This window comes from Chlorocebus sabaeus, chromosome 8 (genome assembly GCF_047675955.1).
Source record: "Chlorocebus sabaeus isolate Y175 chromosome 8, mChlSab1.0.hap1, whole genome shotgun sequence".
In the NCBI taxonomy this organism is placed as follows: Eukaryota; Metazoa; Chordata; class Mammalia; order Primates; family Cercopithecidae; genus Chlorocebus; species Chlorocebus sabaeus.
Window position 1 is genome coordinate 77,849,746 of NC_132911.1, and position 23,425 is coordinate 77,873,170.

Consider the following 23,425-nt stretch of genomic DNA (forward strand, 5'->3'; position numbering starts at 1 on the left):
TCACTTGAGGCAGAGTTTGAGACCAACTTGGGTAACATTACAAAAAATTTTAGAAATTAGTTGAGCATGGTGGCATGTACCTGTAGTTCTAGCTACCTGGAAGACTGAGGCAGAAGGATCCCTTGATCCTAGAAGTTCAATGTTACAGTAAGGTACAGTTGTGCCACTGCATTCTATCCTGGGCAACAGAGTGAGGTCCTATTTCTAAAAAAATAATAAAAATAAAATGGAAATTCAACATAAAAAGTCACTAATAATAATTGCTAAATATTCCTAGCAAGTAAAGGATACTGACAGAATCTCCACATATATAGTAATATCCATAAGGACAGGAGAGATATAAGCCCAGGGGTCAGAGTCATAAATAATTGATTCTCAAGAATTTTAGTGGACTGATAAGTTCAGCATAGGTCATAGAACGGGAGATACAAGGACTAGCAATAATGACGACCCCAATGAAGGGCAAAAAGACTTAAAAACAAGAATATCATTCCAAGTACCTAGAAAGGACTATTCTTTTTTAACAGGCCCCTAAGATTACTTGTGTTACTACTTTTTGTAGAGATGGAGTCCTGCCATTGTCCAGGTTGGTCTCAACTCCTGACTCCAAGCAATCCTCCCACCTTGGCCTCCCAAAGTGCTGGGATTCCAGGCGTGAGCCACCATGACCAGCCCAGATTATGTTTTAAATGAGATTTTTACGCATATTCAACTCCAACGATTCATGATATAATAAAATATTTTTAAATTTTGTTTAGGTGGACTCTATTGGCATGAAAGAAGAATCACTGAGCTCATAACAAGCCTATGGAACCACCCCATAGCCACATCTTAATGTACTCAGTTCACTAAAACTGCTCCACAAAAAATTCTCATGACAGATACTTTGTTGTATAAAATATCTATCAAACAAAACATTTTACTAAAGTTGATAAGACAGTCAATAAATGCTCAGATATGTACAGGAAATATGTGGTCTTTGACAGAACTATAATTAGGTAGGAACAAAACAAATACAGATATTTCCAATCCTAAATTTGATTCTTAAATCTTTCAAGAGGATTAAACTTTGAAATGTCTCCTGAACTCGAAAACAGATACAAGGAGATGTATTACAACTTATCCAATTTACATAATTGGCACACCTAAATTCCTGCATTGTAGTGAAGATCAGTCTACAACTTTGGCTGCACATTAAAATTACCTGAACGCCAGGCGCAGTGGCTCACGCCTGTAATCCTAGCACTTCGGGAGGCCAAGACGGGCAGATCATGTGAGGTCAGGATTCGAGACTAGCCTGGCCAACATGATGAAACCCGTCTCTATTAAAAATACAAAAAATAGCCAGGCGTTGTGGTGCCTGTAATCCCAGCTACTCGGGAGGCTGAGGCAAAAGAATCACTTGAACCTGACAAGCAGAGAGTGCAGTGAGCTGAGATCATGCCAGGGCACTCCAGCCTGGGTGACAGAGACATCATCTCAAAAAAAACACAAAAATTACCTGAAGAGCTAAGAAAAATTACAATACCCAGGATGCACTCCAGAGCAATTAAATAATCATAACCTGGGGATAGTATTTTTTTTAAAGTTTCCCAGGTGATTTCGATGTGATATCAAAGTTGAAAACCACCGGTTTGAACTACATGATTAACTCAAAAAAAAAAAAAAAAAAAAAAAAAAAGGAGGAAGGTATGATCTATAGCAGAAAATTAAATCAGAACCAAACAAGAAACCTGGATGTAACAACATTACCTTTTACTAGTTTTAACTGGACTTCAACACTTTCAAATCAAAAGTATACTGAAACTTAAATCAAAATACAGCTGGGCACAGTGGCTCACACCTGTAATCCCCGCACTTTGGGAGGCTGAGACAGGCAGATCACTTGAGGTCAGGGGTTCAAGACCAGCCTGGCCAACAAGGTAAACCTCGTCTCCACTAAAAATACAAAAATTAGCCAGGCATGGTGGTGCATGACTGTAATCCCAGCTACTTGGAAGGCTAAGGCACAAGAATCACTTGAACCTGGGAGGTTGCAGAGAGATAAGATCATGCCACTGCACCGGGTGACAGAGTGAGACTGTCTCTAAAAAAAACTTTTTTAAAATTAAAATACAGTCAATTCTCATTATTCACAGTCGTTAAGTTCTCTACAAAGTTGTGGCAAACACTGAATTAGTAAATATGGAATCCACAGTTAGAGGAAATACAGGGTTAGATTCCTGCCAGCCTCTGGTCACATTATTTTCTTCAACCAATCAAAAGTAACTTGCGTTTCTCTAAAGACTTTCTTTTTTGAGACAGAGTCTCACTCTATGGCCCAGGATGGAGTGCAGTGGCATGATCTTGGCTCACTGCAACCCAACCTCCGCCTCCCAGGTTCAAACAATTCTCCTGCCTCAGCCTCCTGAGTAGCTGGGATTACAGGTGCATACCACCATGCCCAGGAAATTTTTGGGGTGTGGTGGTGGAGGGGTATTTTTAGTAGAGACGAGGTTTTGTCACGTTGAGGCTGGTCTCAAACTCCCAACAAGTTATCTACCTACCTCAGCCTCCCAAAGTGCCGGGATTACAGGAATGAGCCACCATGCCCAGCTTCTTATTTACTATATATTGTTGATTAATATCAAACCCACAGCCAACAGCACTATAATGTATGCCTGAACAAATTTTCTCCAAAAGGCACAGCACAGCCTTCATGTATACATAGGAACACTAAACAGCACATAAGTTAAACAGTGAAATTACCAACAAAAAGCACAAAAAAGCTAAATAATGTGGCACAAAACAGACCTCAAAAATAACTGAATATGAGCTGAGTGTAGTATTGTTTGACCTCAGCTGGGAGTGTGTGCATAGAATGACAAATTCTTCACTGCTCTTTAAGTGTGCAAAGGCAAAAAAAAAAAAAAAAAAAAAAAAAAAAAAAAAAAAAAGAAAGAAAGAAAAAAAAAGGCACTGCAAGTATCGATTTTAGAGTTACAAATAAGTTTTACGAACAAGGGAATTCACAAATACAGAATTCATGAATAATGAGGCTGGACTATAGAAACAAATCAAGGTAACCTAAACTAATTGTTATAAAGAAATGAATTCTGTGTCTGTAATCCCAGCACTTTGGGAGGCTGAGGCAGGAGGACTGCTTGAGCCCAGGAGTTCAAGACTAGCCTAGGCAACATGGCAAAACTTCATCTCTACCAAAAATACAAAAATTAGCCAGGCGTAGTGGCATTACTCAGCAGGCTAAGGTGGGAGAATCGCTTGGGTCCAGAAGGTCAAGGCTGCAGTGAGCTGTGACTGCACTACTGCCTGGGTGAGAGTAAAACCTTGTCTCAAAACAAACAAAAAATATGCCCAACAAGGTAATTTTCTCCACTAGAATCCTTAAATTGTTTTCCTAAGAATATAACAAGTTTTCTTTTATCAGATCTCAATATTTTTAAAACCTATTACTCGATTTCCTTAACATATGATGTTCCTGTCACGTAGTACAAAAGATTATTTTTATTTTAAATTTTTTTAAATTTTACTTTATGAACTATCTCTAAACATAAAATGCAGCAATATTTAAAGAAAAGGCAAGGTGGTTAGACTAGATGACACCTGAGATGTCCCCGGCTCAAAGATTTTCTAAGTCTAAAGACTGAAGTTGATACGCCTCTTTTAATTACAATAAAGGCTTATAGGTGAACATAAAAATATTCTCAGCAGGCCGGGCGCGGTGGCTCACGCCTGTAATCCCAGCACTTTGGGAGGCCGAGACGGGCGGATCACAAGGTCAGGAGATTGAGACCATCCTGGCTAACATGGTGAAACCCCATCTCTACTAAAAATACAAAAAAAAAAAATTAGCCGGGCGTGGTGGTGGGCGCCTGTGGTCCCAGCTACACAGGAGGCTAAGGCAGGAGAATGGCGTGAACCCGGGAGGCGGAGCTTGCAGGGAGCTGAGATCCAGCCACTGCACTCCAGCCTGGGCGACACAGCGAGACTCCGTCTCAAAAAATAAAATATTCTCAGCAGGCCAGGAGCGGTGGTTCACACCTGTAATCCAGCACTTTGGAAGGCTGAGGTAGGCAGAACATGAGGTCAAGAGATCGAGACCATCCTGGCCAACATGGTGAAACCTCATCTCTACTAAATATACAAAAATCAGCCAGGTGTGGCAGTGTGCACCTATAGTCCCAGCTATTCAGGAGGCTGACGCAGGAGAACTGCTTGACAAAGTCTCAAAAAAACAAAACAAAAAATTATATGTGTGTGTGTGTGTGTGTGTGTGTGTATATAGTCAGCAATATTTTATATTAGAATCACATTTTTTAGTAGTAGGACTGCAATATAAATTCTTATGTGAAAAACAGCTCTCCACTCACCCAGAGATGTAACCTGAATCCAACTTGATACTATCAAACCCGATTGACTCTCAGCTTGGTCCTATACAACTTCAAATGGAAAACAAGCTGCCATATTAATGCTATGAAACTAAATAATCCCTATATTATATGCAAAAATGAATTCAAAATGTATCAAAGATCCAAATGTAAAAGCTAGAATTATTATATTTTCAGAAAAACACTTAGATGCAAATCTCCATGACCCCCTGGATTAGGCAATGATTTCTTAGATATGACACAAATACACAAAGAAAAAAACATAAATTTTGCCAAAATTAATTTTTGTGCTTCAAATGACACTATCAAGATGATGAAAACACGGCCCACGGAAGAAAAGGAAATTGGCTGGGTGCGGTGGCTCATGCCTGTAATTCCAGCACTTTGGGAGGCCGAGGTAGGCAGATCTATGAGGTCAGGAAATCAAGACCATACTGGCCAATATGGTGAAACCCCATCTCTACTAAAAACACAAAATTAGCTAGGTATGGTGGCACGCACCTGTAGTCCCAGCTACTCAGGAGGCTGAGGCAGGAGAATCGCTTGAACCCAGGAGTCAGAGGTTGCAATGAACTGAGATCATGCCACTGCATTCCAGCCTGGTGACAGAGCGAGACTCCGTCTCAAAAAAAAAAAAGGAAATTTTTGCAAATGTAATAAATAATGTCTAATAAAGGACATGTAGTCTAAATACATAAAGAATTCTTACAATTCAACAAAATGACAAATTGTTTAGGACCAGGTGCGGTGGCTCACGCCTGTGATCTCAGCACATTGGGAGGCTGAGGCGGGTGGATCACTTAAGGTCAAGAGTTTGAGACCAGCCTGGCCAACATGGCAAAACTCCATCTCTACTAAAATATAAAAACTAGGGCCAGGTGCAGTGGCTCACACCTGCAATCCCAGCACTTTGGGAGACTGAGGCGGATGGATCACAAGGTCAAGAGATTGAGACTATCCTGGCCAACACGGTGAAACCCCATCTCTACTAAAACTACAAAAATTAGCCAGGCGTGGTGGCACACACCTGTAATCCCAGCTACTCGAAAGGCTGAAGCAGGAGAATCACTGAACCCGGGAGGCAGAGGCTGCAGTGAGCCAAGATCGTGTCACTGTACTCCAGCCTCACGACAGGGCAAGGCGAGACTCTGTCTCAAAAAACAAACAAACAAAAAAATTAGCTGGGCGTGGTAGCACATGCCTGTATTCCCAGCTACTCAGGAGGCTGAGGCAGGAGAATCGCTTGAACCTGGGAGGTAAAGGTTTCAGTGAGCCAAGATCATGCCACAGCCACTCCAGCGTGAGTGACAGAGTGAGGCCCCGTCTCAACAACAAAAAAATTTTAATGGGCAAAAAATTTGAATAGGTATTTCTCCACTGAAATACCAATAAGCACAAGAAAAGACACTTAATACATCATTAGTCATCAGTCAAATGCAAACCAAATGCAAACCATAATGAGATGCCACTTCACACTAGGATGCCATCATCAAAAAACCACCATAATAAACACTGGCCAAACATAGGAATTGGAGTACTTGCACCCTGCTCACAGGAATGCATAATGCTGCAGTTGCCGTGGAAAAGTTTGGCAATTCCTTGTGTGGTATTGTGATTTACAACAAGAAATACGTATTTGATCTTCATCTAGCTCCTAAAACCCTTGGAATCTTTTTTATATGTTAACACCATGACTGGTGGCTGGGGGTTCCTGGAGAGCCTCAGAATGGGGACTGGCAGCCAAAGGAACCAACCATGTGATTAGAGGGTGGAAACATTCAGCCCCACCCCACGAATCTTTGGGGAAGAAGGGAGGGGCTCAGGGTTGAATCGAACACCAATAGCCAATGATTTAATCAATCGTGCATAAGTAACGAAGCCTCATAAAAACTCAAAAAGAGAGTTTGGAGAGCTTTTGAATTGGTGAGTAAGAACATAGCCACATACTCCATGGGGCCAAAGGCTTCTGGGTTCATGACCCTTACAAACCTCACATATGCATAGCTTCATCTGGCTGTTGAATTGTATCCTTTACAATATCCTTTGTAATACATTGGCAATTGTGAGTATACTGTCCTCCCTGATTTCTGTGAGCTGATCTAGCAAATTAATGAACCCAAGAAGGGGGTTGTGGGAACCTCCAATTTGTAGCCAAGTCGGACACAAGTTGTGGGTAACCTGGGAACCCACAACTTGTGACTGGTGTCTAAAGTGGGGGCCAGTCCTGTGAGACTGAACCCTTAACTCTGGTTAGTGCTAGAAATGAATTATAGAACACCAAGCTGGTGTCGAAAAACTGCTTGGTGTGAAAAAAAAAAAACCCCACATATCTGGTGTCAGAAAAAGAGAATCAAGTGTTGTGGGTGAGTACAGGAGAAAAATCATTGTTCTTTCTCTACAGATTTAGAAAGTTAAAACACAGTTACTGTATGACCCATTCGTTCAACATTTATTGAGGTCCTCCCACATGTAAGGTATATAACACAAACAAATTAAAACACAAGGCGATATAAAAACTTGTACATATATGTTCACAGCATTATTCATACTAACTAAAAAGGGGAAACAATCCAAACTGTCAATTAATCCATTGATGAATGAAAACACGAAACCCAAATATCTGATATTTAAATAACTGGTGAATGGATTAACTGTGGTATAACCAAAAAATGGGCCATTACTTGGCTACAAAAAGGAATGAAGTATTCATACAAGATACAACATGGATGAACCTCAGAAACATTATGAACTGGGCATGGTGGCTCAGGCCAGTAACTGCAACACTTTGGGAAGCCCAGGGAGAAGGGCCGCTGAGACTGGAAGTTTCAAAATCAGCCTGGGCAACACAGTGAAACTGTCTATATAAAAATTTTTTTAAGGCCGGGCGCAGTGGCTCATGCCTGTAATCCCAGAACTATGGGAGGCTGAGGCGGGCAGATTATGAGGTCTAGGAGTTCGAGACCAGCCTGGCCAACAATGGTGAAACCCTGTCGCTATAAAAATACAAAAATTAGCTGGGCACAATGGCTCACACCTGTAATCCCAGCACTTTAAGAGGCCGAGACAGGTGGATCTCTTGAGGTCAGGAGTTAAGAGACCAGATTGGCCAACATGGTGAAACCATGTCTTACTAAAAATTCCAAAAAAAGTATAGCCAGACATGGTGGCTCATGCCTGCAGTCCCAGCTACTCGGGAGGCTGAGGCAAAAGAATCGCTTAAACCTGGGAGGCAGAGGTTGCAGTGAGCTGAGATGGTGCCACTGCACTCCAATCTGGGAGACAGAGCAAGACTCTGTCTCGGGGGCGGGGCTGGGGGGGGGACTACAAAAATTAGCCGGGTATGGTGGTGCATGCCTGTAGTAGCAGCTACTAGGGAGGCTGAGGCAGGAGGATCGCTTGAACACAGGAGGCAGAGGTTGCAGTGAGCCTATGGTGCCACTGCACTCCAGCCTGGGCGACAAAATGAGACCCTGTCTCACCTGTCTCAAACAAACAGCTAAGTGAAAGAAGCCAGGCACAAAAGATTATATATAATTCCACTCACAAAATACCCAGAATAGACCAATCCAGAGACGAAAAATAGATGAGTGGTTTCCAGACACTGGGAAAAGGGGGAAATAGGGAGTGACTGCTAATGGATAAGGAGTTTCTTTCTGGGGTGATGAAAATGTTCTGCAAACAGCAGTGATGGTTCTGAATATATTAAAAACCACTGAATTGTACACTTTAGAAGGGTAAGTTTTATGATATGTAGATATTTCGATTAGAAGAAAAAAATGTGCATTAAAAGGATGTTAAAAGCTCACAATTTTATTTAACTAATTCTCAAGTTTTGAAGAGGATTGGCAAAAAACACACACTTACTGGAAACCATACTTCCACCCTGCTTCCTGTGGTCTGAAAATACAAAGAAAGACCTCATGTAACACATGTTCATAAAGGAAATCTATTTTTTCCATTGATAGCTAGTACAGGGACTAGAAACCAGAAAAAAAAAAAAAAAAAAAAAGCATCTAGTAGAGTTGGCTTAAAATGGGAAGCGTATAGCATTAAAAGATAACTCACCAATTCCAAAGACCTAGGAAATGAAATAACCTATTTGTTTTTATCATCCCTATTTTATGTTTGGGGGGTGGAAGGTTACACAGCTATTAAGCAACAAAACTAGAATTCAAACCCATGGTTATCCGATTCCAAAAGCTGTGCTTACTTATTCATTTATTCAACATTTACTGAACCCTCCTACATGTCAGGCACTAGGTTACATCCAAGAAAATAGTAAATGAGCTAATTAATAAATAATAGCCAAAGGTATGAAGAATTTATCAAGGTAAAAGAAATTATTAGTGCTGGGATGGGAGAGCTATTTTATATTGGCTGGTCATAAAGGGCTCTCTTTTTATATATATATATAAAAAGATATTTGAACAAAGCTCTGAGTGGGGAAAAAAAAAAAAAAAAAAGCCATCCAGATGTGTGAGAAGAGCATTCCAAATAGAGAAAATAACAAGCAGGAGTAGCAAGAAGGCCAATAAGGCTACAGAGACAAGAGTACCAGGGAAAGGTTAAGGCCTCCTAGGCCATAACATGAAATTTGGATTATATTCTGAGGAAGAGAGGGAAGCCACAGTAGGATTATGAGTGAAATGACATGACTTTTGTTTTGAAAGAATCTATTGGGAATCTAAAGGGATAAGTAAACAGATGAGGGCAGAAGTAGCAAAACCAGTATGACACTGCTAATATAATCCAGGCAAGAAAGGAGGATGTCAACTGTATTTACATCAGGAATTCAAAAAAACAGTTGAATTCCGGATATATTTTGAAAGCAGAGCAGATAGAAATTTGCTAATGATTTGCTAATGGTTTGACTGTAGGGTAGAATGAACCCAAGGTTTCTGGCTGAGCAAATGGAATGAGGTTGCCCATATACCAACGGGGGAAATACTATAGAAAACAAGTTTGGGTAAGATAAATAAAAAGCACAGTTTTATATGTTTACCTATCTGCTAATCTGTTTTTGTCTTACCCATTACACTCCATACTGATTTTTGTGCAACATAGCTTTTTAAAAAGTAGTGAAACAGGACTTGAATCTGGGTCTTTTGATTATAGAGCCTGCGTTATCTCTAATGAAGTTTTACCAAAGCTGCTAAATGAAAGTAGAGTCTTTTCTTAGAATAAAACAGCTCAAAACCATGCACTGTTTCTTGGTGATCCAAGAACTACATTCACAAATAAAGGCTTTCAAATGAGGACATTTTAATATCTGACAAACATGAATAAGTATTTTGCAGATACTACTCATAATGAAGCAGACAGCAACGACATAAAGATGGAATAAAATTTATCTAACAAATGCTCAATTTAGGTAAATACTAAGGAGAACTATATTTTCAGAGAGATCCCAGATCATCCCACTTTATATTTTATTTTTATATATATTTTTTGAGACAGGGTCCACTCTGTCGCCCATGCTGGAGTGCAGTGGTACCTTATTATTTTTACATAAATTTTTTGAGACAGGGTCTCGCTCTGTCACCCATGCTGGAGTACAGTGGCACAATCCTGGCTCGCTGCAGGCTCGAACTCCCTGAGCTCAGGTGATCCTCCCACCTCAGCTCCCCAAGTAGCTGGGACCACAGGCATGTGCCACCACAGCCAGCTAATTTTTGTCCCACGCTGGGATCACCCCACCTTAAAAATTCTCCTTGATAATGAAGATTATCTTTGAAGGCCAGGCGTGGTGGCCAGCCTTCAAGGATAACCGTCTGACATTACTTTCTGCTTTAGATTTCCTGCTGCATGAAGGCAGGAAAAAATACTTTCCCTCTATCTCTTTAATGTGCACATAGTGACTACAGTAAATATGTGTCCATTACTTAACACTTCAAAAAGCATTCCTAAATAGCAAATTCTTCATTAGTTTAATTCTATTTTAGGTCAGTCTATTAAGCAATTCTATAATAGTAAGCTTCAGTACCCATAAAGGGATAATTTAAAATTCATATTTATATAATGCACCAAAAAAGTGGCTTATTTTCTTGCTGCATGTGTTTGCCTTAAGTTTAATGTTCTTCATAGTATCTTCATATTCTTTATAAAAGAGGAAGTCAACTAACCTAATTTCATTCTAATAGAGATGTAGCAGTAACTTCTGGTAAGTATGTACTTATTTGGAAAGTGACTTACTCAAAATTACATAGTAACTGAGTAGTGAAGCTAGGATTAGAAACTAAGCTCTGAAATCTGTTGCTGCTCTGAAGGTGTAAGCAATGAACACAGTTTGGCATCATAGAGAAATCATTGTTGTAATTATGTAACTTTTCAGTCAAGAATTAAGCATTTACTAAACTATAGTTTTTATAGCTAAGAAAATAAGAAATATTCCTGAGTTTATAATACAAGGTTACTTTATATATCAGATTTTAAAAAGATGTTCTCATCATGTGTATACTTGTGTACTGAGTAAAATTATAATGGTAATTTTTTACTGTTCAAAGATAATCCTTTTTCCTTTTTTTTTTTTTTTTTGAGCCGGAGTCTCACTCTGTCACCCAGGCTGGAGTGCAGTGGCATGATCTCGGCTCACTGCCAGGCGTCTCCACCTCCTGGGCTCAAGGGATTCTCCTGCCTCAGCCCCCAAATAGCTGGGATTACAGATGTGCTCTACCATGCCTGGCTAATTTTTTTTGTATTTTTAGTAGAGACTAGGTTTCACCATGTTGGCCGGGCTGGTCTCGATCTCCTGGCCTCAGGTGATCCGCCCAACTCCGCCTCCCAACGTGCTGGGATTACAGGCTTGAGCTACCATGTCCAGCCTATTTTCTAACTTTTCATTATGTTGTAACCCTTTCATAATGACATCAATAAACAGATATGGTATCATCAAGGCAACATGAATTCTGTAACAGTAATGTCTTAAGGGTCCATATTCCATCTCTCTAAATCCCTATAGCCAATTATTTGAGTAAAGAGCTGTGGGCTGGGGGGCAATGGCTCATCCTGTCATAATCCCAGCACTTTAGGAGGCCAAGATGGACAGATGGCTGAGTTCCGGAGTTCAAGGCCAACTTGAGCAACAGGGCAAAAACCCATCTCTACAAAAAATACAAAAATTAGCCAGGCATGGTGGTGTGTCTATAGTCCCAGCTGCTTGGGCGTCTGAAGTGGGAGGATCACCTGAGCCTGGGAGGACAAGGGTGCAGTAAGCCAAGACCGTGTCACTGCACTCCAGCCTGGGTGACAGAGTGAGACCCTGTTTCAGAGAGAAAAAATGTTAAAAGTTGTGAATAATCCAAAATAATGTATTATTTCTAAGTCTGAAAATAAGCACACATTCATACTTTATCTCCTGTTATTAAATCTCAACCTCCTTCCATCCCGCCAAATTGACAGTTAATAGTCTAAGACTCAGCTAGGTAAGAGAGGAAGTAAACGCAGAAAATTCACAAAGGTAATTCAATTGACCATTTCTCTCAATTATATCACTGTTTTTAGAGTTGACAAACATCAACTACTATGCACTGACTTTCTAAGATGTTAAGACACAACGTAACAGGAGGCTGTATCTAAAATTAACAATTCTGGCCGGGCAGGGTGGCTCACTCCTGTAACCCCAGCACTTTGGGAGGCCGAGGAAGGCAGATCACGAGGTCAGGAGATCAAGACCATCCTGGCTAACACGGTGAAACCCCATTTCTACTAAAAAAAAAAAAAATACAAACACACAAAAAAAATCGGCCAGGGGTGGTGGCGCACACCTGTGGTCCCACTACTCAGGAGACTGAGGCAGGAGAATGGCATAAACCCAGGAGGCGGAGCTTGCAGTGAGCCCAGATCACGCCACTGCACTCCAGCATGGATGACAGGGCGAGACTCTGTCTCAAAAAAAAAAAATAATTCTAGAATGTCAAATTAGAAAAGTATATAGGGTATACGTTAAAATTGCTAACTCAGGAGAAGTCTGAAGCAGTTAAATTCTAAAATCAGAAATTATATCCAGGAGGTCAGGTATTTCACAACATTAATCCACAGGAAAGAAAAAAAGGTTATAAAGTTTTTTTAAAAAGCATTTAACAAAAAAAATACAATTTAAGGATTCACCTGAGAAAATAGCTCAATACTGCTATACTTTCAAAAATGTTTAGAATCACATAAAAATTCACTTCAATAAAATAATGCTTCTGTAGTTTGGGGATAAAAGTTTCTACCAAATAATCAGAGTCCCTAAAATGCTAAAACTAAAAATTTGCTACAAGAAACTTTCCACGTAACATTTTAAGATTTTTAAGGCGCGGTGGCTCACGCCTGTAATCCCAGCACTTTGGGAGGCCGAGATGGCAGATCACAAGGTCAGCAGATCGAGACCATCCTGGCGAACACAGTGAAACCCTGTCTCCACTAAAAATACAAAAAAATTAGCCGGGCATGGTGGCGGGCACCTGTAGTCTCAGCTGCTGCTCGGGAGGCTGAGGCAGGAGAATGCGGTGAACCCGGGAGGCGGAGCTTGCAGTGAGCTGAGATCGTGCCACTGCACTCCAGCCTGGGAGACAGAGCAAGACTCTGTCTTAAAAAAAAAAAAAAAAGATTTTTAGAATTACCAAAATTAAATGTAGATCTGTTTAACTCCTGTCAATTTTAGGTATCACCACAAATACAACATTCTCTTAAGAATGATTTCTTAAGGCTGGGCACATTGGCTCAGGCCTGTAATCCCAGGATTTGGGGGAGGCCAAGGCAGGTGACTGCTTGAGCGCAGGAGTTCCAGACCAGCCTGGGCAACACGGTGAAACCTGTCTCTACAAAACACAAAAACCCGTAGTCACAGCTACTCAGGAGGCTGAGATGGAAGGATCACTTAAGTCCAGGGAGGTTGAAACTGCAGCACGCCGAGACTGCGCCACTGCACTCCAGTCTGGGTGGCACAGTGAGACCCTGTCTCCAAAAAAGAAAAGGTTTCTTAAAATGTAATTTAACTGTAATCTTACTTAGTGATACATTACTTTTTTCTAGGAAGAAACAATAGGAAGGAAAAGAAAAAAAGAAAACGAGTAAAGAATGCCTCAAAGGGATCACGTAAGTCTGAAAACCACTATCTTGAATTGTATATGGCAGAACTCTAGCAATTTTAGGGAGCAGAGCGTCTCCAGCATTTACAGGTGTGCCAGGATATTGATCTCCCATCCCAGGAGTTTCATGAGGAACTGCCTGCCAGATGCTTCTAGCCTCCCAATCTCATCATCTACTTTAGTGTACTATTCGAAACTTACTTTCTATGTGGACAGAACCTAAAAGATGGTTGAGACGCACTGACAGAATACATTAAAGCAATTACTAGCTCAACTTTAAATACATACTCTCCAAAAGAAATTCAAAGTCTTACTTGTTTTACTGCATTGATCCTAAAGACTATTTAATTTTTATCAAGTAATGAAATCCCATGTTACATGTGTATATCATGGCATAAAAAAAAATACAGTTCCTCTTACAGCTTAAGTAACTTCTTCAGCAGCAGCAACATCCTGGTGTGGGTAAGATAAAGAAATCTACTAAAAGCTTTTTGAGTAAGGACATGGTCATTCCATGTTACAGTTTATTTTTTCCTAATTGAAATCCCCAAATGATCAATTTCCTAGCCTTCCATGTTTTTTCTCCACTGCACTATCACCTTCTAATATAATAACACACTCGGCCAGGTGCAGTGGCTCACACCTGTAATCCTAGCACTTTGGGAGGCCGAAGCGAGTGGATCACTTGAGGTCAGGAGTTCAAGACCAGCCTGGCCAACATAGCAAAACCCACTCTCCACGAAAAACACAAAAAAATTACCTGGTCGTGGTGGCCAGCACCCGTAATCCCAGCTACTCAAGGAGGCTAAGTAGGAGAATTGCTAGAACCCTGGGAGCGGAGGTTGCAGTGAGCCGTGATCACACCACTACACCCCAGAATGGGCGACACAGCGAGACTCCATCTCAACACAAAAAACAAAAAACAATTAACTTAAATATGCTGTTATTATCTGTCTTTTCTTACCAGACTATTTATTATTAAATCCATGAGGTCAAAAATCTTGTTCGCTTTTGTTCATTGCTATAACCGCGGCACCTAGATAAGTGTCTGACACACAGAGGGCCCCCAAAAGGTAACTGGCTCAGTGAATAAACTAATTTGATAATTTGATTGAAGATTTATGTATAATCTAGTTGTCTTAAAAGAGCCAGATGTTGCCATTAAGATAGTCAGGATATAAATTCTGTACAACAAAGATACAGAATAACCACACAGAAAGTAGGGCTGTCTTTCAAAAACCCTGACTTATATATATTTAAATATTCTTAAAGACACTACCAGAAAATCTGCACTAGATATTTTAAAATACAAGCAAAAGGAAAAGACTTTTTACTTTAATAAAAAGAGTTAGGCATCCGTTTTCCATTCCTCTAACCAGAAAACACAGAAGAATAGAGAGTGATAAGATTTAGATGGAACAAGGTGAAGGAAAAACTTCAAAGAGTGGTAAGATAGTCTGAGGTAATACTTAGGGCACAGAAAAATGCACTATTGCACTATCAATCAAGTATTTGTTTCCATTGCTTAAGACATCATGTAGGCCGGGCACGGTGGCTCACACCTGTAATCCCAGCACTTTGGGAGGCCGAAGTGGGCGGATCACCTGAGGTCGGGGGTTCAAGTCCAGCTTGACCAACATGGAGAAACCCGTCTCTACTAAAAATTAGCTGGGCGTGATGGCGCATGCCTGTAATCCCAGCCACTCGGGAGGCTGAGGCAGGAGAATCACTTGAACCCGGGAGGCGGAGGCTGCGGTGAGCTGAGATCGCCCCCATTGCACTCCAGCCTGGACAACAAGAGCTAAACTCTGTCTCAAAAAAAAAAAAAAAAAAAAAAAAAAAAAAGACACCATGTAAAGTTCAACATTACCAACCTCTCTTACAAACAAATCTGCCTTTTCCAGATACTGAATCTAACCAGATGGCACACTACGTTCTCTTGTCAAATATTATCATCACAAGTGTTGTGGATTTTAATCTTAATTTTAACTCTCAAATAATGTTTTAATCTTAATACAGATAATAATCTTAAACTTGTCATAAAAAATGTTTTAATCTTAACACAGATAAAAATCTTTAAGTGGTCATGTAGCCTATTGCATCTACTGTTCAACTAGCATTCCACAGTTCCTTTTTTTGGCCTCAAATGACGAAACTTCTCTAACGTCTCTGGGGGACTAGTGTAAAGTATAATGTTTCCTGAAATTGTTCCTGTTTTTTTCCCTGCACCATTCGTGACATCTCTTCAACTAGAAATGTTACATAAAACTTTTCTGTTCTGCAGGCAAGTCCAGAGGGAGAAGCAAAGGTAAAGAGAATATTGTAAGGAAAACAGGTTGAAAGGGGAATAACATAAAAGCACAGGAGTAAATGTGAAGCAAAGATATATTTGTACAAAAGAGGAAGAAGTTGCAGAAAAGGGAAGAAAAACACTTTTAGCAGAGAAAAGAAAAAAAAAATGGAGGAGGAACAGAGACTTGCTTCTTCCAGAAACAAAAGCAAAAAACACTTCTAAGAAAACGTGGTCTCTTTACCCAAGGGGATATTATTAAAACACTAAAGAGTATTCAGCTGACACTCCTATTGAGTGTTCTACTTTCTCTTCCAATGTCTTTGATACCGCTAGTCTTCACCTATGAATTAAATGCAGGCTATAGATAACGCAGCCAATCTCTACAAAACTACAATTGTGGTTGCCATCTTTGCCTGAAAACAAAAACACAAAAACCCCGCAACTCCCTGAATTCGGGAAAAAGGAGTAAATTAAGTTGGAAAGCCAGAAAACCACGCCTTGCTAAGTCGGGTTGATGTGGCACAGGTTAACAAACGCCTCCTACCAAACTAAGGTTCCACTAAAGGTCTGCGAATAAGGGCAAAGAGATGTATAGCCTTATCGCGACCGCAAGGGTGGGGCCTTGTAAGGGGAAACAAAATAAAGGGCGAGCTATCCCGAAAGGTTTAAGGGGGCTGAGGACTTGGCTCTCGGGAGATCGCCCATCAGGCAGTGGACTCGGGGCAGCTTTGAGAGGAGACACTGCTGAAGTAATGTCCGCGAGAATGCCGAGGCTGATGGAAAGAGAGGATACCCACGGGCACAGGATTAAGAGTCAAAGGGAAGAAGAGAGAGACGGGGCCAAGCAGTCTGGGGGGCCCGGCGTGGGAGGCCGGAGCAGAGGCCGCTAAGCGCCGTCCGCAGCCAGCCGCCTTCTCCGGAGACGCCTTCTCGGCTCCCCCACACTCAGCCCCTCGCCGCCCCTGCCCCGGCAACAACCGCGGGCGCAGCTGTTTCCGTCGGGCCAGGGACAGCGGGGGTAAAAGCAACCCTGGGACTGGCGGGCAGCAGACTGGCAGCGGCCGTGTGTGTGTGTGCAGGGAGCCGATTCTGAGGCTGCCAACACCAGACTTCGCCCTTTCTCCCCCAAGCCTCCTTTATCACCCAACTTCCCGGCCGGCTGGTGTCCGCTTCGACCGACGGATACCGCACCCCCCCAACGCCTCTCGCCGCCTCTTACCCCTCCCCCGACGCCCTGAGCTGAAGGAAAACAAGCCACCCGGGCCGATCCCGAACCCGCCCGGGTGTCCCCGAATCGCGGACGCCACCCCCGCCCGAACGCTGGCACTCTCTCGACGGCTCCCTGGCCCGCCCAGATGCAGCAAACTCCTCTCACCTGCATTGACGCCATGATGGAACCATCCCCCCAAGACCGGCGAGGCCAGAGACGCAGGGGGAGGAGCTGCCGTGCTCGCGTCACGCCGCGGGGGCTCAACATCCCGGGCGCGGAGGCGGGGCCTACGATGGGAAGGTGATGGCGCGAGGGGATTGGCTGGCGCGCAGGGCGGACGGGAGGAGGGGCTAGGGGGCGGGGCGAGGACGCGGTAAATGGCGCTCTGAGTACCTTCGGTCGCAGTCCGGCTCGCCGCTCCCGAGTTGGTCTTCCGTTTACTCTGGTTACTGAGGAGACACTGCTCCAGTTTTGACCCGGCTACGGTTGTTTTCTTCTTGTGTACCGCGTAATCCTGATGCCGTCCGAATCAGCTCAGATTTTTTTCTATTTCGTTTTGTTTTTCCAACCACAGCTGTGCGATTCACAGATTTTTCTCTTGGGATGTGTTTTCCATACCGTCAAGCCCACTCTGAGAGCCTTGAGGCCCCATAAAACTTCCCGCGCAGCTGCTTTCTGGTCTTTGTAGACCTGGAAAGCTTCTTGTATTCTTAATCTGGGGAAGAGAGACATAGGTTTCCTTGTACAACGGGATGAGGATTTAAGAGCAAAACGACACTGATATTTTAAAGGCGAGGGTATTTAAATTTGTGGAGCTGAAACTTGCCTGAAAGGGGAGAGAAAATTTGGAAGTTTGTTGTGTGCAGTTTCTGCCCCTTACCCCAGCCCTTCAGTTTTAAACTTCGCATGTATCAACAGTAGTTACGGTTGTTGCGGCAGTCGAAATTTGATTATCAGAATTGACCCTAGGCATGAATTTTTTAAAATATACCAATGTTGTGTTATATACACTTAGACCATTATGTCCAGACTTCTCTTAAGCCTATTTCGTGGTGGGCAGTTTTGTGGTCAGTTAGGGATGAACTTGGGTAGGGAAAGCTGAGCATACATAATTTATTTTAGGAATACACCAGTTCTGCCAACATTTATCAGAAGTCACGTTTTAAAAAAGCTATTCTGGAACTGAAGATGTCATTGGTTTATAAGAGGAAAATGGAAGCCAAAAGCTTGCACCTCATGCTCTATCTTTAAAAATTAAGGTGGCAGACACAATGAGTAGAAGGCTTTTATGTTACCAGAATGAAGGCTTAAAATCTGTCATTTTATTGACTCGGCTTTCTTTTTAGAAATTTCTTTAAGATATAAAAGCAATGCAGAATATCACTGTTTCACACTCTTAAAATAGATTACGTTCTCTGGAACTTCTCTAATCTGAAATGTGTTCAAAAAGGAAAAAGATCTTTAAAATACGCCAGTTAGTCTATGGCATAATATTAAACACTACTCATCACTAGAGAAGTTACAGTGGTATACCCTCCCCTCTCTCAGATGTCCACGCTAATGCCAGAAATGAGCGGAGTTTCCCTTTGTTGTGCAAAATGACTGTGTCCTTGAGGGATGTTTGGATGCTCTTGGTAAACCGGAATCAACCAGAAGCATATCCGGTGTTAGCCCTGTTGTGTCATCAACATTACAACAGTGAGGAAACCCACGTATCCCAATGAAAGAGGAAAACTTAAAGAAGTTTCCAGTATATTTTCTTTGAGATGTCTTTATTTCTATGACCTAAGAAGATCAGGTTTTACTGTCCAATGTTCACTTTGCCTAAAAGCTGATTGTTCCTTTGGAAAAAGTAGTGTCGGATGACCCTACAAACAAAGCATTATGACATCGTCAGAGCCAACAACCTGCCATGACAGATACTAATAAGGAAAAAAGAGGTTACAAGAATTCTGACACCATTCAGTGGAACCAGTATCTGGTCCCTTGGGTTTCATATATGTTAGAAGTATCTTCACAGGAGGGAAAGGTCAATGCCAGTAATATCCTTTCTAGGTAATACTAAATAGCACATAATAACCTATCTTCTTTTTTTTTTTTTTTTTTTTGAGACGGAGTCTCACTCTGTCACCCAGGCTGGAGTGCAATGGCGCGATCTTGGCTCACTGCAACCTCCGCCTCCCCGGTTCAAGTGATTCTCCTCTCTCAGCCTCCCAAGTAGATGGGATTACAGGTACACACCACCATGCCCAGCTAATTTTTTGTAATTTTTTGTATCTTTAGTAGAGATGAGGTTTCACCATGTTGGCCAGGCTGGTCTTGGACTCCTGACCTCGTAATCCACCTGCCTCAGCCTCCCAAAGGGCTGGGATTACAGGTGTGAACCACTGCGCCCGGCCATTCTTTTGTTAATATTTAATAAAAAGATCCTGACATAGGAGCCAAAACAGTGACTTACAGATGGTGTGGGGGGTATATAATTATCTCCAGTGAGCATATAATGTTAATATCTAAAACACTATTATGCAATGTTTGAAGACTAGGCTCATATCTCTACAGAGCAAGCGTTACTATCATTACTATCAGATAGGCAAAAGTTAAAATGTCTGACAGGATAATGCCAGTGTACTCCAGTGTAGGTGACAGAGCAAGACCCTCTCATCTCAAAAAAAAAAAAAAAATCTGACAATACCAAAAGTGAGAGAGGAAGTGGAGCTCTCATAAACTCTATAGGAGTGACACTGGTGCAATCACTTTGGAAAACAGTTCAGCAATAATGAAGTTAAAGTTTCCCATATCCTTACTGGATCTTCTCAATAACATCATATGTAATTATATATATATATATATATATATAATTATTTATATATATATATTTGTATTTTTAGTAGAGATGGGGTTTTGTGTGGTCTCGAACTCCTGGCCTCAAGTGATCCACCTGCCTTGGCCTTCCAAAGTGCTGGGATTACAGGCCATGCTTGGCCATGTAAGAGATATATTGAACAAATGCATATGTTAACATTGTTTGGATCTAGATTCAAACAAACTGTAAAAAAGATATTTTTGAGACACCTGGAGAAAATTAAATATAGAGTAGATATTAGAAAATATTAAGGAATTGTTATTTTAGTTAGATTTGATAATTATGTTCACTTTTTCATTTCCACAGCAATTAGCAATGACCATCAGGTTACAAGGAAGAGATTCTCCCTCATCTCACAAACTACCTGCATCTCCACTTCCCTGGAAGAAAAAAAAAAAAAACTGGACATACCTGAGCTGTGTATGTGCCTGAGATCTTCCCTTCCAAGGTAAAGAGAGAGCCTGAGACAGGTCTACGTTAGCATCTGGACTTTCTGCTAGTAAAGAAAAGGGAATATGGGAAACTAAATAGTAACATTAAAGGACCTACAAAGGGACTACTGGGTAAATGCTACAACGAATAATGTAATGTGATTGATGAATGCTTTTGTTCTAGTGATTTATTAAACTGGAAAGTCAGAAGCAGTCCTGTGAACATTTGTTTGTTGAAGCATGAAAAGGCAGAGTTGACGAGTCCTTGCTTGAGTCTGTGCCTCCACCTAGTAGTTTGTTCTTAGTCTCCTCGGGGCTGATCTCAGCAGAGAAATGGAGACAGTTCAGTCACCAACAGTTTGTTACTGGATTTTGGAAAAGGCACCAAACTAAGAATCCAAGGCTTGTATTCTTATCTTAGCTCTGTCATTAACAAGCTTGGGTAAGTCTTCTAATCTTTCTGGGTTTCTTTCCTCATCAATAAAATGAGCAAGTCAGACTGCATAATCTTTATGGTTTCTTCCACATTTCAAATTCCATGCGTCTATTAGAGAGAATCAAAGTTGTACATGATTTGTCTAAAATACCATGTTAAAAAGTCTAACATAAAATGCAATGGAAATTACATACCATTTTGAGTTTAAAAATCACTTTTGTAAATATATTAAGGAATGAACTTGGCTTCATTGCAATTTATGTAGAAATACTGGGAAGTGGAGGGGGTTTGGTTAACAATTTTAAAATGCTAATATAATCCAGTCAAAATATAGATAGGATTTCATAAAGTAGCAAAAATTCTATATTCATAATTCAGAGTGATAACAAATGCATATCTATAAAGCAAAAGAGTATTTTTAAAAATAATTTTAAATCCCAACCAGTCATTTCATTTAAGTCTTCTAATAAAGGACAAAGAAAATGAACAAAATAACAATGGCTTGTATGTGTGACTTTTTTTTTTTTTTTTTTTGAGACAGAGTCTTACTCTGCCGCCAAGGCTGGAGTGCAGTGGCCGGATCTCAGCTCACTGCAAGCTCCACCTCCCGGGTTTACGCCATTCTCCTGCCTCAGCCTCCCGAGTAGCTGGGACTACAGGCGCCTGCCACCTCGCCCGGCTAGTTTTTTGTATTTTTTAGTAGAGACGGGGTTTCACCGGGTTAGCCAGGATGGTCTCGATCTCCTGACCTCGTGATCCGCCCGTCTCGGCCTCCCAAAGTGCTGGGATTACAGGCTTGAGCCACCGCGCTCGGCTGTGTGACTTATTTTGAGTGTAACTTATTCTACATGTCAAAAACAGTTGATTTATATACCTATATAGTTTGCAAAGAAAATTGTCTACCAGGAAAAGTTTTACTTTATTCCCTATTTTTACCCTTCTCTAGCAAGAGTTCTTTTATCCATGTCTGCAGCCCTTGATATTCCCTGCTTATTTCTCACCTAGACCTCTTACCAAACATGTTCATAGCAAGCCATTACTTGAAAAGACTGTGGTTTCTTTTTATTTTTTATTTTTGACAGGGATCTCATTAAAAATTAAATGAAAGCCATGGACCCACTCCACAAACAAATACATATACCCATGAAAATTTGTATTTCAGGAAGTTACCGGACCCTTAGAAGTTCATCCATCAGGGTCAGGCATGGTGGCTCATGCTTATAATCCCAGCATTTTGGGATGCTGAGGCAGGAGGATCACTTGTGCCCAGGACTTTGAGACTAGCCTGGGCAATATAGTGAGACCCCATCTCTACAAAAAAATTAGCTGGGCATGGTGGCACATGCCTACTACCTGGGAGGCTGAGCTGAGAGGATCACTTGAGCCAAGGGCGTCAAGGCTGCAGTGAACTGTGATCATGCTACTGTGCTCCAGCCTAGGTGAGAGTGAGGCCCTGTCCCCCACCCCAAAAAAAAAAGTTTATCGATCAGATCAGCAGCAGAGGTATATAAACCTCAAGATAAGGCAGGACTTGGTGGCTCACACCTGTAATCCCAGCACTTTGGGAGGCTGAGGGGGGCAGATCACCTAAGGTCAGGAGTTAGAGACCAGCCTGGCCAACATGGTGAAACCCTGTCTCTGCTAAAAATACAAAAGTTAGCCAGACGTGGTGGCACACGCCTGTAATCCCAGTTACCTGGGTGGCTAAGGCAGGAGGATAGTTTGAACCCAGGAGGCAGAGGTTGCAGTGGGCCAAGACCATGCCACTGCACTCCAGTCTGAGTGACAGAGGGAGACTCTTTCTCAAAAAAAAAAAAAAAAAAAAAAAAAAAAAGATCGCTTTTCCCTTGTACAGAAGCTGGATTTTAGGCCAGGCATGGTGGCTCACACCTGTAATCCCAGCACTTCGGGAGGCCGAGGCAGCCAGATTACTTGAAGTCAGGAGTTCGAGACCAGCCTGGGCAGGACGCTGAAACCCCATCTCTACTAAAAATACAAAAAATTAGCCAAGCATGGTGAGAGCACTTGTAATCCCAGCTACTCAAGAGGCTGAGACAGGAGAATGGCTTGAACCCAGGAGGCAGAGGTTGCAGTGAGCCAAGATGGTGCCACTGCACTCCAGCCTGGGTGACAGAGTGAGACTCTGTCTCAAAACAAAATACAAACAAAAAAAGCTGGATTATAGGAAAACAAACAAAAAAAAAACTTTTCATGAAGAGATGAAGATAGATACCAGCTCAATCTCTTGCCCTTCTAAAATTTTCTTTTCTTTTTTTTTCTTTTTTTTGAGACATAATTTTGTAACACTTGTTCTCTTCTTGTTCAGTTGTTTGTTTTCTGGTCTTCCTGAAAATCAGGATGCTATGTGAAAAACCCTGGATTGGGAACCAGAAGAGTTGAGTGCTCATCTTGATCCTTCCCAGGAGTGATATGAAACTTGTTTAACAACAGGTGTGGCGCAGGTACCAACCATTCAGAACGAGGCTGCTTATTACCGCTGTGGGGTCCTGAAAAGTCTCTGCTGAGTGGACTGGGTATCTTTAGTTAGATCATGGGGAATTCCAGGTTTCAGGGGTGGTTGAGAGGCTATGGATAGGAGGTTCTTTGGGAGTCTGAGATCAGCAGCAATTTCCTCACCACTGTAGAACTATTTTAATGTTTTCTTTTTGGTGTGATGGAAATATCACACCAAATGAGTTGGTCATTTAACTTCTTTAAACTTTAGCTTCCTTA

The 23,425-nt window shown here is 41.6% G+C and overlaps 1 protein-coding gene across 3 annotated transcripts in view; it reads right to left on the reverse strand.

Moving 5' to 3' along the window:
• Nucleotides 1-17,235, reverse strand: part of UBE2W (ubiquitin conjugating enzyme E2 W) — an 83,011-nt gene extending 65,776 nt beyond the window's left edge. For 2 of the 3 annotated variants that reach the window (XM_073018163.1, XM_008000899.3), the window contains exon 1: nt 17,128-17,235. In XM_073018163.1, the coding sequence (XP_072874264.1) occupies nt 17,128-17,229 (102 nt within the window). In that variant the 5' untranslated portion in view covers nt 17,230-17,235. Of the gene's footprint in view, nt 1-8,252; nt 8,286-17,127 lie in introns of all 3 variants that reach the window. The other variant, XM_008000897.3, reaches the window with a different exon arrangement.
• Between the last annotated feature and the right edge of the window lie 6,190 nt (nt 17,236-23,425).